The sequence below is a fragment of the Parus major genome, chromosome 4A, assembly GCF_001522545.3.
Source record: "Parus major isolate Abel chromosome 4A, Parus_major1.1, whole genome shotgun sequence".
Classification (NCBI taxonomy): domain Eukaryota; kingdom Metazoa; phylum Chordata; class Aves; order Passeriformes; family Paridae; genus Parus; species Parus major.
The window spans coordinates 19,247,563-19,260,856 of NC_031772.1; the positions used below are offsets into that span (position 1 = coordinate 19,247,563).

At 50.3% G+C, this 13,294-nt stretch overlaps 2 protein-coding genes across 3 annotated transcripts in view; both read right to left on the reverse strand.

Annotated features, from left to right (window-relative positions):
* The window catches only part of RBM11 (RNA binding motif protein 11), a 4,443-nt gene extending 2,226 nt beyond the window's left edge, over nt 1-2,217 (reverse strand). Inside the window, exons 1-3 of one of the 2 annotated variants that reach the window (XM_015626144.3) lie at nt 1,548-2,217; nt 1,285-1,447; nt 348-426 (exon numbers count right to left, since the gene is read on the reverse strand). In XM_015626144.3, coding sequence (XP_015481630.1) covers nt 348-426; nt 1,285-1,447; nt 1,548-1,568 — 263 coding nt within the window. In that variant the 5' untranslated portion in view covers nt 1,569-2,217. Of the gene's footprint in view, nt 1-347; nt 427-1,284 lie in introns of both variants that reach the window. The other variant, XM_033514017.1, reaches the window with a different exon arrangement.
* A 6,412-nt stretch (nt 2,218-8,629) lies between these two features.
* On the reverse strand, nt 8,630-12,710 carry RPS4X (ribosomal protein S4 X-linked). Its single transcript, XM_015626143.2, has 7 exons — nt 12,654-12,710; nt 12,364-12,441; nt 11,655-11,835; nt 11,145-11,242; nt 9,943-10,114; nt 9,366-9,523; nt 8,630-8,791 (listed from the first exon to the last, which is right to left on the reverse strand). The coding sequence occupies exons 1-7, from the start codon at nt 12,654-12,656 to the stop codon at nt 8,690-8,692; spliced, it is 792 nt and encodes a 263-aa protein (XP_015481629.1). The 5' UTR covers nt 12,657-12,710; the 3' UTR covers nt 8,630-8,689.
* Nucleotides 12,711-13,294: the final 584 nt, after the last annotated feature.

A 13,294-nucleotide genomic window follows, 5' to 3' on the forward strand; every position in this document is an offset into this window, starting at 1 on the left:
AAAAAAGATACCCAAAGGCTTAATTAATGACAAATCCTCATATGTGCATGCACAAAAGGGTACTAGATTTCACCATGGGAGTTCAGCTTAAATACTTAATCTGGGGTGTTCAGACTTCCATTATAACAGGTTTATTATTATTTCTACACTCACTAATCATCTCGCATGTTAAACAACCAAACATTAAAATTAACTGCAGCCTGTCACAAGCCCTCGGGTAAGGATGCAATGACAAGATGTTATTTTGATGAGAAATCTCAAGATTGCTCTACCACATCAACTCACTTTTTTCTACAATTTTTTAAAAATTATATTCATAAGGTTCATTCACAGGTGATCTTTGTTACCTGCCTGCAGGAGAATCTAAGTCAATACGGTGTTCAAAACCATCTGTACAACTGTCTAGTTCTGGTGAGTGAGAACTCCCTGGAAACAAGACAAGAGTGTAATGATTATTCAGTTATGACAATTCAATTAATAAGTTACGAACCTCAGAAAGTGTTTTGTGTCATCTCTGGTGTGCTATTAGATCTAAGGTAGTATACAAAAGTGCCATTTTATTTTATGGCAGATAATCAATAGCATCAATAGCATCATCTTAAGCTTGAAAATTTTCGTTTCTCATTTATTCACTTACAGAAGCACAAATTTGGGTTGTTGAAGTAATAGAGAACAGCATCGTCACCCAATTACAAACACAGGAGATGCTTCTGATTTTAGGAACCACAGATATTCTGCTTAAACCCAGCTCTGGTCTGTAGAGTCTTTGAAAGAAGCAGTGGCACAGCAGGAACATGAGACCTTACTGTCTGGGTTGCAAACAATGGCTGGTTGTTGGCTTGTTCAAAGGTTCAGCTCCACATACATAAAATTAAGAATATGACTTTGAATTTAATATATTCTTTGAATTACGATCTCTTCCCTTTAAAACAACAGTGCTGATAACTCTGTGGCTTTAGTCTAAAATGATCAAAGAGCTCAACAGGGGCTGTCTGTACTGAATCACTTTTTCTGTTAGACTGCAAGGTAAAGTTACACCCCAATTCCTAAATGCAATCTGGCATGAAAACCTGGTTTGCTGTTTTCCATACAGCATTGTCTGACAGCTTGCCAGTTACACTGTTCTGACCCAATCTATTGTATTCTCTAAGTAAACATAAAAATACAAGGACTGAATCCTTCCCTATGCAAAAGCCACAGGAAGTCTTGTTTCTTAGCAAAAAAATTAATTTTTCCTACTAAAAATTGTTATCTGTGTAAAAGACTATAGGATTCAAAACATACCCCTCCAATACTGCACGGTAATTGGTCTTCCATACAAATGGATTCCATCCAGCAGAGCTTTTGCATAAGGCACCGATACTTTGTGTTTAAAGCAGACATATCCAAAAGACTTAGGTTTTCCTTCTTTGTCCTCACAAATCATCACTTTGGTTAATGGTCCAGCCTGAAAGAAATTTTGGTTATTTAGCAGAGACTGACACTTCATTGTGTTTGGAATATTTAATTATTTCTCTTCAGCCAGTCAGAAACCGTAAGTTTCTTACCGTGAAAAGGTCTCTCCACATTCCCAAAGATTCCCAAATGATTCTGAGCCTTCTACAAAAATCAGCTCCACAAATTTTAAAAGGGAACCAAGGATCAGCTCATGTTTAGTCTTTCATAACCAGAATTTTTATTATTTTTAGAATTCCATACCATAATAATTAGCTTGCCAAAGGGGAAGATTAATTTACTAACTTCATAGCAAAAGCTTCCAGTTCATAAACAAAAGTATTAAAAGTTTAGAAGCAGCAGTAGATACTTGCTCATCATTTGGTGGAGGGGAAGAGCTAGAGGTCAGGGGTGCATGTTTAGGACTATGCCATAGCAGGAATATTGAACTGGGTATTTTCCAAGACAGGGCAAGACTAAAATGAGAAGCATAGACTGTTGCAGTAAAAAGGAAACCTGAATGAAAGCAAGATAAAACAAGGGAAAATTACAAGATATTGGGATGACCTAAAGACCCAGATAAAAGCTGGCAGTTGGATGGCTGCTGCAGATTATGCAGAAGAATAGTGCAAAACTGTGTTCTAAGAGCATCTTTATCACTTTTGCATTTTGTATTGTATTACTCATGTCCTCTAAGAAGATGAACTTTCTTAAACTCACATTTATAGTTATACAGCAGACTACTCTTTAGTCTTGAAAACAGGTAGGAATTAAGCTCGGGCTTCTAACAGGTCCAACTACTTTGTGTTTCTACACTGCCACTGAAGGGTCGGGGTTTGAAGGGACTTCTGGGGAGCACGTTGTCCAACTCTCTTAACCGAACATCCCATTGGTGCAATTTTTCTTCTCGAGCATTGGAACAGCATTTCGATATAAAACGGTACCCGTCTTCAACCTGCAGAAAGAGCTCGTAGAGGATCTCCTCCCTGACCCGGCTCTCCAAGTTCCCCACGAGCAGAGTCTGCTCCGCCGCCTCGGACCGCCCCGGCGACGACATAGAGCCTGCGGGAACCTGCGGGAACCTGCGGGAACCTGCGGGAGCCTGCGGGAACCTGCGGGAGCCTGAGGGAGCCTGAGGGAGCCTGAGGGAGCCTGAGGGAGCCTGAGGGAGCCTGCGGGAGTGCGGGAACCTGCGGGAACCTGCGGGAACCTGCGGGAGCCTGCGGGAACCTGCGGGAACCTGCGGGAGCCTGCAGGAGCCTGCGGGAGCCTGCAGGAGCCTGAGGGAACCTGCGGGAGCCTGCGGGAACCTGCGGGAGCCTGCGGGAGCCTGCGGAAGCCTGCGGAAGCCTGCGGAAGCCTGAGGGAGCCTGCGGAAGCCTGAGGGAGCCTGAGGGAGTGCGAGAAGAGCGTCCCAGCTGCGGGGAAGCTGCGCCCCGGGACACGGTGTGAGGGGCCAGGCCCGGCTCATGGCAACGCTGGAACGCGGGCGGGTGTCGCGTCTGTTGGTGACACCACCCCCAACATCTGGTTGTGACACCGTACTTAATCATTCGGTGTATACTAATGATGGTAAATACATTGTAAATATGGTAAATACATAAATAAATAAAAGCAGGAAGGTTTTCTCTTCTATTTTTGCCACTGAATCTTAAGTCCTAGCCGGGCTAACTGGTGCAAAACAAGCCGACTAACCCTGAAAAACAAACCACCTCTCCAGACCAGTATTCACAAGTGTGTTCCCACGATCCACTCCTGCTATTAACATTACAACGAGCCCTTACTGTAGAAGAGGCTGCAAACAGAGTGAGTACTCAGCTCACTTGCAAAGACAGAGGGGTTTATCAGATGGAGCTTCATGCCAACCATACAGAACCATCTACTTCTGCACTGTATTATAGTGTTGGCTTCAACAGCAGAAATTATTTTATACCATTGAGCATCGGAACAACGGACTGACTTAATCTCTGCAATAAACTGCCGGACTTGTCCAGTCACGGCTGGGCAAATGAACAGAGACTTTTGCTCCTGATGAGCTTTCAATGGCAGTGGGTCACAGGCAGAAAGCCGGGAAAAAGAGTGTACCCAAAGCCCGGCTGCAGAAGCAACCCCTGAGCAGGGGAGCACTGAGCTCACGGCACAATGGGAATTCCTGCTCCAAGCTTTTTTCCTGTAGAAACACCAGATCAATCGCTAACCCTACTAGTCACAGCTTTTGTGAACATCAGTCAGTCAGTGTTCCTGAGCCTCCGTGGTTCTCTACAGTGACGGCACACTGAGTCCTCCCAGACAATTGGCAAGAAGCAGGGAGTGTTTCCCAGCTCTCATTAACCTGCAAGCACTGCCGAAGGGCATCAGCTGAGACAAAAGGAGCCCCACCTGTACCTCTGCCTCTCCCAGCTTGACAGGACTGGGCTGGGCTGAGAACTGCTCTGACCACAGAACCAGCAGAAAGTCTCCAGCACAAAGGGACACAGGCAGCAGAAGAGCAACTCTACAGGAGCTGTTTCTGGCAAACTGGGCTTGAATAGCGCCAGGGTGAAAAATCAGAGCAATGATTTCTGGAAAGAGCTGCATTGCCGAGTGCTACCAGAGCCCAAGAACTTGTCAGACAGAATATTTCACCTCTGTGGATCAAAGTAAAAAAGCCTTGTATCGTTGGTAGCCTCCGGGAATAAATAAGAATTGAGCACGTGAAATGCATTGCATGAACTCAATACCTGGGGTATGTGCACTGGAGATGAACACAATTATTGATACTTCAAATAACCAAAAACATTAACCAGACAGAGGAGTTAGGCTGCTCATTTCAATGAGCTTGCACCACAGGGTGCAAAATTTAAACTTTAAACGTTACCAGCATTCACAAAATCATGAACTTTGCATGGAATCAGTTACACTGCTATTGAAGTATAAGTTTATTCCCCTGAAGAAAAGAGGGGGGGGGAAGCAGTACAAGGCACTTCACAATACTGTGATTATTTTCACACAGACCACTGTTATTGCAATAATATCCATAAACAAGTACCAAATTTCCCTCAAAAGAAAATAAAATGCCAGTAAAAATTTTATGCAAGTCTTCATTCTCTTCAGATGGCTTTGGAAGTCTAATACTTCTGCATCTCAGGGCACAACAAACATTTTCAAAGGAGGGCTCAGACCAACAAACCCTAATCTCTACTAGCAGACAAATTCCTTACAGCATTCCCTCTTCAGGGAATACAGACACTGAGCGTATTTTAACTCATGGCTCATGTCGATTCCTTAGCAGTCACTAAGGAAATTCACTTCAAAATAATCTGCAACTATTGTAAAATTACTTCTCCACAAACCAATCTGTCTCTACGTTTATGAACATCAAGACAGAGAGAGCAGGAGAATGACAGGACTTAAGCAGAGCAATGGGGACAGGGAAAAAAAAAAAAAAAAAAAAAAGCAACAGGCATCAGGCCAGAGCAACAATAAAAATCAGGAGGAAGGACAGACTGATATAGAAACCAGGTGAGGGACAAGGAGTGAGAAAGTGGGATACTGTGAATGGAAGAAGGACAGGGAGCAGGATGCTGAGAGACAATGAGAACAGAGAATAACAGAGATAGGAAGAAGAAAAAAAAGAGGGCCAGATGGGGTGAAGTAATAAATATCAGGGTCGGGAAATAGCAAAAGGACCAGAGAGAGTAATAAATGAACAGGAAAGTGGAAAGGGAAAGTGAGAGCCAGAACTGAAAAAAAACCAGCAACATTTAGCAAAACAAAAGGAGAGGGAGAGAAACAAAAGGAAGGAGGGAAACAAATAGGAAGACAGGGACACACTGCAGTACACAGAGGAAAAAAATGTCAAAGAACAGGCCAGATAAATTGTGAGGGGAAAAGAGGCAGATTCAACTCAGAACAAATCAATGGAGAAGGAAAACACAGCTGTAAGCTGTACAAGAGAGAGGATGAAAAAAGAAGAGGGAACTGGTGTGGGACAGAAGCACAGAGAGAGAAAGTAGAGGGAGTGTGGTAGAAAGACAGAGAGAAAAGGAGAGATATAGGTAAACAAAATTAAGTAGTCAGAGAAGTATGCAAAAAAAAGGGGAGCAGGAGAGAACCAAAGAGGTCCTGAGACACACAAGAGGGGAGACAGGGCGCAAGAGACCTTGGGCTCACCTCAGCTCTGATTCTTGGCACCGCTGGGAAAATTTACCAGCTCGGATGCATCTTTCCCTTTCTTACCCAGAGAGACAGGCTTTCACTTGCCTGCAGAGACCAGCCAGATGGCCTCCATTTTTAATTTCCTTGCCTTTTTTATGGCCTCTCCAGTCTCTGCCACACCACAGCCTATCCGAGCCAGTAAGTGCTCGTTCTGTCCCGCTTCAGCCCACATCCTGGAGGGAGCAAGGCCGGTACTAACGTTGGAAATTTATACATAGAGTTTAATTTTTTTTTTTATAATGTAACTTTAGTCAGTTTAGTTTGCCCTGGGGGAAGGGAACTGAAGTTTCTTTTCAGGGGACTGGTTCACCAGGTGAGGTGTGATGAGCTTAACAACTTAAGGAACCGGGAGTAGCACAGAAGATAGCAAAAGAAAATGACCATTAATGACCATCAACTCCAGACATCATCACTGGCATGGTCAGAGACACTTGGTCTGGGAAAACAGATATAAGAATGAGAACCTACCTAATTAGCATTGAAGGCAAAGAAATCCGTATCCAATAGGAAACCAGATACTAAGAACTGAGTGACTTGAGAATAATGAACATTGAGCCAATGAATTTCTGTGGGTTTTGACTGTATAAAATATGTGAAAAATCTAGTAAAGAACTGTGGCATTGAATGGTTTTTTCTGCACGACCCAGGCAATGTGTGGATGAAATGATTTCTGTTGCACATCCTGGCCAGAATAAAATAATACCTTGATTATCTAACACTAAAATTGCTGGAGAGTTGGTTTGTTGTTTTGTTGGGTTTTTTTCCCACGCAGTTTCAGGGGACACTAATGACCCACTCAAGCCCCAGGCGGGTGTAGTCACTGACATCGCCCGGGGATGCTTTGGGTAAGAATAGACATTTAGATGTTCAGTTTGGCCTCTGGCAGAGGGAAAGAAGCATCAGCGACTGTTATTACTGTAGATCACCTGCACGAATCCCTCCTCCTGCAGGGGCTTCTGGGGAGACCTCGACGGCCAACCAACAAGGCTGGGGGCGGCCAGTGGACACAGAAGGTTTCAGGGGTGATGCTGAAGCTGGAGCAGCAGCACAGGGCGAACAGGGTCGGTGGAGGTTCAGGGGAGCTCCGGCGACAGGGAGAGGCGCCCAGCTCCTGCCCGGGGATGTGGCCGCCGCCGCCCGGACTGCAGCTTCTTCCCCGCAATCCCGGGCGGCCCGAGGCGGCTCTTCCACACCCACTGAGGCTCTCTGCCACCTCACCGCTTCCACCGCCGGGCCCCGAGCCCAGTGCTCAGCCACGCCGCTCCCGAGCTCACCGAGCAGCCCCGAGGAGCGCCGGGCGGCAGCGGCGATTTAGCTGCTCACCTGCAGTTCGTCCTTACGGCCAGGGGGTGGCAGCAAGGAGAGAACAGCAACTCCCCGCTCCCTCGGCCACCGCGCGTTCGCGGCTTTCTTGGCTGCAGGAGCAGCTACTGGCCGGGCGGTGGCGCCCGTGAGCGCGGCTCGGCGGGGCCGGGCGGGAGGTCACAGCCCAGGACGGGAAAGGACGGACGGAGGCGGGAAACGCGCGGGAAACGGCGTACAACAGATTCACCCGCCATAATGCTCAGCAGACAATTTATCTGCCATAACCCACACGAAGCAACCTAATCTGGCTAACTGCCCCACACTGAATAATCCATTGCAATGCCCACCCCCAAACTGGAAATATTTCACACCAAATTTTCCCAACTGTTGGTTTCATTGCCATTTTGGGGTTTTTTTGCTAGTAAAAAAATTGGATTTTACTTTCCCAAATATTCGATTTGGCAATTTTCTGGAGCTTTTTCACAACATAAAAACTAAGTGGATTTTGCTTCTGTCTCTGTGCATGAAAACATGAAGATTTTAGCTTTCTGGCTGCTCACATCTGCGCACCACAGGACAGCTCAAGCACCAGTGCCCACTGCCAGCATCATGGAAGTCCCTGGAGACGCTGCTGCTCTGAGCCCATAGCAGCACAGCAACACTCGACGGATGGGACCACGGGCAGTGTCACAGGCATTCAGCTTTCCTGAGAGCCCTAACACTGTCAGAATACAGCTGGCTGCAGACACTTCATGAGGTTCAACTACTTTTCACTATGGACACCTGATGAAGCCAAAGATGCCGATTTTCCCATCGTGCACATCTGTGCCCCATCTATCTTGGAAGACAGATCCTCACAATGCCAATGCAGGCAGGTGGAGTGAGAGAGCCCCCAGGACTCCTCTTCCCCAGGCTGAGCAGAGCAGAGGTTGTGCCCTCACCACCTCTTCTACACCTCCATCACTCCAGGTCCTCCACTCGCATTGTTCCAGTGCCCACACCTGCCTGGACCCACTGGTCCCAGCCTGCACACCATGCCCAGGCACAGCCCCCCCTTCCCTAGAGTGCCTCCTGTGCCCTTTGCTGGCACAGCCCAATTGTGCGACTGCCCTTGCTGACCGGGCACACTGCCCATTTCGGGCAGAATGTCCTCCAGGGCCACTGCCAAAGCCACAACTGGTCCCCAGCTCCCTAGCTCCTGCAGGGCACCAGCCCACTGCCAGGCTGGTGCTCAGTGTCCCCAGTAGCCCATTCCCCTCTTGCTTAGCCCAGGCTGTCAGTGTGATCACTTGCACCTTCCACCTCCACAGGACACTGAAGATAAGCCTCTGAGGGATCTCCCCCGTGCATGGCCACCAGCCAGGCTTGGACACTCAAGTACCAAAACCCTTGAAGTCAAAACAGATGGGGCAATCCCTCAAGGTGACCTGGCACCACTGGCTACACGAGAGCCCAGCTAACTCTCCCCAGATCCCTGCTCCTCCTGCACATCCAGAAGCATTTGTACCAACACCTTCCATGGGACAGAGAGGCTCTCCCACCCTTCCTCCTTGTGTTTCTGGAATATAGCTGTGGTAGTTGCTCAGATTGATGGGAGTCTCCCCAGAGAAGCAGGACCTTCTGAAGAGTAGGGCCTGGCACTGGCAGCATGGCTCCCCCCACTAGGCCCAGGATGCTCCCCAGCCAGTCAGAGCCATGTAGTAAACGGTTTAATTAACACACTGACAGCACCACAGCCAGGCTGAGCTGGACTTTATCCGCTGCTCTGCTTGGCCGCCAGTCTCTTGTCTCTCTCTTCAGCAATGGTCAGGCGGATGCCCTTCCCACGGGGCAAGGAGATCCACGGCTTGTTGCCCTGCAGCAAGGGAGAAAAAATGACATCAGGAAACCCAGACAGCCCTCTAAGGGGGAAAGCAGCAGAAGCCCACCCCTGCTCATGCTGGGCCAGGTACACACAGTGGTGGCATTGGCACAGCAGAGGTCCCTAAGGAAGGTGCCAAGGATGCACAGGTCCACAGCTGCCTTTTAGTCACATCCATGAAGAACACGCTTCAGCCAAAACCAAAACACCGCCCCTCTACAACCTGGACAAAGAGCCCATCAGGGATGTCAAAACAGCAGAGGCTTTGTGAGGGGCCCTGTGAGTCACAGCAGCTGCCCAGATAGCACCAAGGTCTGAGTACTGCTCAAGACCCAGTTCACAGGATTCAGAGCTGCTTCTTGAAAACACCCACATCCCCTAAAGTTGCAAATGCTTCTTCCCCTTCCCAGAGCAGGAAGAAATACAGGGAGCTGAGTCAGAAGTGAGGCCAGCACAGAAGGTCCACCTTGTGGGATGACAGCTGTTGAAGGAAACACCAAGGCTCTTTGCCTCAGCCAGCAGGCCCTCACAAGAGAGAACCCCCCACCAGGTGCCACTACAGCCTTACTTTGCCAATAACGAAGATGTTGGAGAGCCTGGTGGCAAAGCTGTTGCCGTTGGCATCCTTCACATGAACCACATCAAACGACCCGGGGTGCCTCTCCCGGTTGGTGATCACCCCAATACGGCCCAAGTTGGCACCGCCGGTCACCATGCACAGGTTACCTGAGTAAGGGAATACAGGTGTGACACGAGCTGGCACCAGGTGCTGTGAAGTCCTTCCACTTGGGCTCTCTGCCCACACCAAACATTCCCATCCCACCCATCCTAGCACTGCTCACAGCTCTGTGACTGAAACCATCTCTCAAAACTAAGAGACAAGCTGAAGCACCTCCCCCACTAGCTCACTGCTTCTACTTGGTGCCTCAGAACTGCCAAGTCCCTGCCAAATTCCTCCCACTGCCAGGACACAGGAAGAATCCCCTGCTCCAACTCCAGGTGAACATGCTCCTGGGAAACAAACCCTTCCCCAAGGTTGACACCACTGCCTCTCTATTTCAGTGCAAATATGCTTAGTATTTAACATCTGCACTGCTCTCCACAGTGGGGAAGGGTGAGGTGCTTTAATGGGATGCAAGACCTACCTGTGTCAAACTTGATGAAGTCTGTGATCTTGCCTGTCTCCAGGTCAATCTGGACCGTATCATTCACCTTGATGAGAGGGTCTGGATAGCGGATAGTGCGGGCATCATGAGTGACCAAGTGAGGGATTCCTTTGGTGCCCACAAAGATCTTCCTCACCTTGCACAGCTTGTACTGCAAACAAAACCCAACACCTCTCAGCTGAGGCAGCAAGTAATGCCAAGGACTAGGGAACTCTTGTACTCCAAAGAGCCACTAGCCAGCAGAACACCCAGACACTCAGGGCTCACATGACCCCATGCAGCGACTTGTCCAGCTCCCGGCCTAACAACTTTTGAACAGCTGCCATGCAGCTCTGCTACAGCCCCACCAGAAAACACCTCTGCTGTTGGGAGCAGCAGCCCACTTTGGCTGCAGCCTCCCCACAAACACTGGGCGTACTTTCACAGGCAAGTCTTTACCAGGGCAATTCCTTTCTTTATCCCCAAAGCCCATGGACACACAATGGAGGCTGCATTTCTCCAGGACTGAAGAGAGATCTCTGCACCCTCCAGGACACTGATTTCCCTCCTGATTGTCACGCTAACTCCCTCATAGCCTCTCTGGACCTCACAGATCAACATGGAGTAGTAGTCAGAGAAGTACATCACAAGGAGAAATACACCACAGCTGGCTCCAGCACAGCCAGTTCTGCCATCCACACAGCTGTGTGCCTGCACAGCCTGCCTTAAGGAAGGAGATGCAAAGCAGAGAACAGCGTTGCAGCTCAGGCACACCATGCCTGGGTTAAGGGAACGTATGAGGAAGTTGTTCCACAGCATCCAGGCTGAGTAGGCAGTTTTGATGCCCTGGGAAGAAGTTCAAGGCTTTTACACCACAGGCAATTCCATGCTTCTGGTTATTGTTAGCTGGCAAAGCCAAGACTCCACCCCAAAACTCTCTGATCCAGCCTATGCCAACAGTATCATCTCCAGCACCAGACAATGCACCTACACCCATCTGTGAACTTCTTTCATGTAACCAAGAGATCTCCCCCCCGACACAGGCTTCACCACAACCCTGAGCACCCCAATCCCAAGTGCAGCATGGCCTCAACTGTCAGGGAAGAAAGCCATCAGCTCTCATTCAGGAGATGCCAAAGAGGAAGCACTGCCCCAACCAAACACAACTGGTCTCATGCTTACACCACATCAAAGCTCCTCACCTTGGCCTCCTCAGGTGTGATGCGGTGAACAGCAAACCGGCCCTTGGTATCATACACCAGGCGGAAATGCTCACCTGTCTTCTCAATGCTGATGACATCTGATTGCAGACAGAGAAATAAAACAGCAGCTGTTATCAGCTCATTATCCAAGCTCACATTTAAAAAGAAACAGAGACTGCTGAACAACATTTAAGGTATGACTGATGAGGCTGGGATCTACCCTTGACCACAGACAACTTTTGCTGTGAAAGACTGCAAATTAGCAAAAAATGCTGAAGGCTGGAATCTGAACAGCAACTTACCCAGGTCATGTAGGAACTTACAGGCTACAGGTATCTGACTATGGTATTCACTGTAGAGCACAACTCCAAACAAAATAACAACTGCTTATATATATCTTTTCTTCAACTCCAGCAGAGAAACCTTGCCCCTCAAATAATGCCAGCCCCACAAAACGCTCCCCAGCCAAGGCAGCAGAGCTGCCTAAGGAATTGCCCCAACCCTACTCACCCATGAAGCCTGCAGGGTAGGTGATGTCAGTACGGACTTTGCCATCTATTTTGATGAACCTCTGCATGCAGATCTTCTTGACCTCATCTCCTGTCAGAGCATACTTCAGCCGGTTGCGCAGGAAGATGATGAGGGGAAGGCACTCTCTCAGCTTGTGGGGGCCTGTTGATGGGCGGGGTGCCTGTGGACAGAAGCTTTGTGCTGGAGGCTCAAACAGCATCAACCACCCCAGAGAAGGAAACCATGGTGCCAACAGCTCCCGGAAGAGCTCGGAAGGGCAGCACCACAAAGTGAAGCTGCCACGCAGGCAGTGGCCAGCTGAAGCTCTCTGTTCTTGGTATTCACAGCAGTTCCCCCTATGTCTTGCCAGACTCATAAAACTGTCCCCAACAGAGCACAACCATCCATCGCAACCCAGAGGTGGAAAAGAACGACAGGTTAAAACGGAACAACCAACGACCCCATCACGTCCTCTGCAAACGGGGGAACACGAGCACTATTCACAAAGACCCAAACGTTAAACAGACACCTCCTGCCCTGTCCAACTGCCCCTGTTCACCGCTCGCCCCCGCGCAGCACCTGAACATTTCTCCTGGTGTGACTGCAGCTGCCACGACCACCCCGGCCCCGGTCCCACCTCCGACCCGGGCCTCAACCCCAAACCCAAGCTCGACCGCAGCTTCAACCTCAAACCCAGGCCCGCACTCACGAAGACGCCCGTCAGCTTGTCCAGCATCCAGTGCTTGGGTGCTGCCACGCGCTTCAGATGCTTCTTGGGGCCGCGGGCCTACAGGACGGGACGTGAAGGGATGTGTTACGGGCCGCCGCCAGGTCCGGCCCTCCCAGCCATCCCTCCCCGGTCCCTTCAGACTGCCGCCCCTCCGACCCTAGCGCCGGGCTCCCTCCCGTGCTTGTCGCCCCGGGGCGGGCGGTCACAGCCCGCGGTAAGCGGGGGATGGCGGCGGATGCAGACGGGGAGCGGCGGCGCCGCACTCTCACCATGGCTGCGCTCTGCCGAGAAAGGGCTGGGGCTTCCGGCCCGCCGCTGATGGACACAGTGTGGCGGCAGCGACATGCGTCGCCCCCTGGCGGCCCGGAGGTCCAGGGCGGCCCGCGAGGTGACGGGGAGCTCGGAAGGGCTTGTTCGTTCCTGGCGGCCCCGACGGGGACACACCGCTGCGGGGCACCGCGCTCCGGGACTCCCTGCTCCTAGCCGAGCACTGTGTCCGTGCTCATCGCTGGTGGGGGACAGCCCCGCCACATTCAGGCCTTGCCGTTTGGAAGAGTGTGTGAGTATCGGGAGCTGAGCCAGGAGGTAACACCTGTGCCTGGACCTCACCCTGCCCACACCTGCCCTCCCACACCTGTGCCTTCTCCCTTTAGCACCCACTCCTGAATGCAGTTCGGGGGTCAAGTGGTCCCACCTGCCCTCCCCAGGGGGGCCGACGTGTCCCCACAGTGCCCCGGGGACAGTCGCAGACCCCCGCACCCTGCCAGGCAGCCCAATGAGTGCAACAGCCCCACACCTAGCACGTCCCCATAGCAGCGCTCCCGTAGCAGGGGGTGGCTGGGACAGAGGTCCCATTCCCCAGGGTGAGTGACACTGTCACCGAAAATGTCGGGATAAATGAGACTCTGTG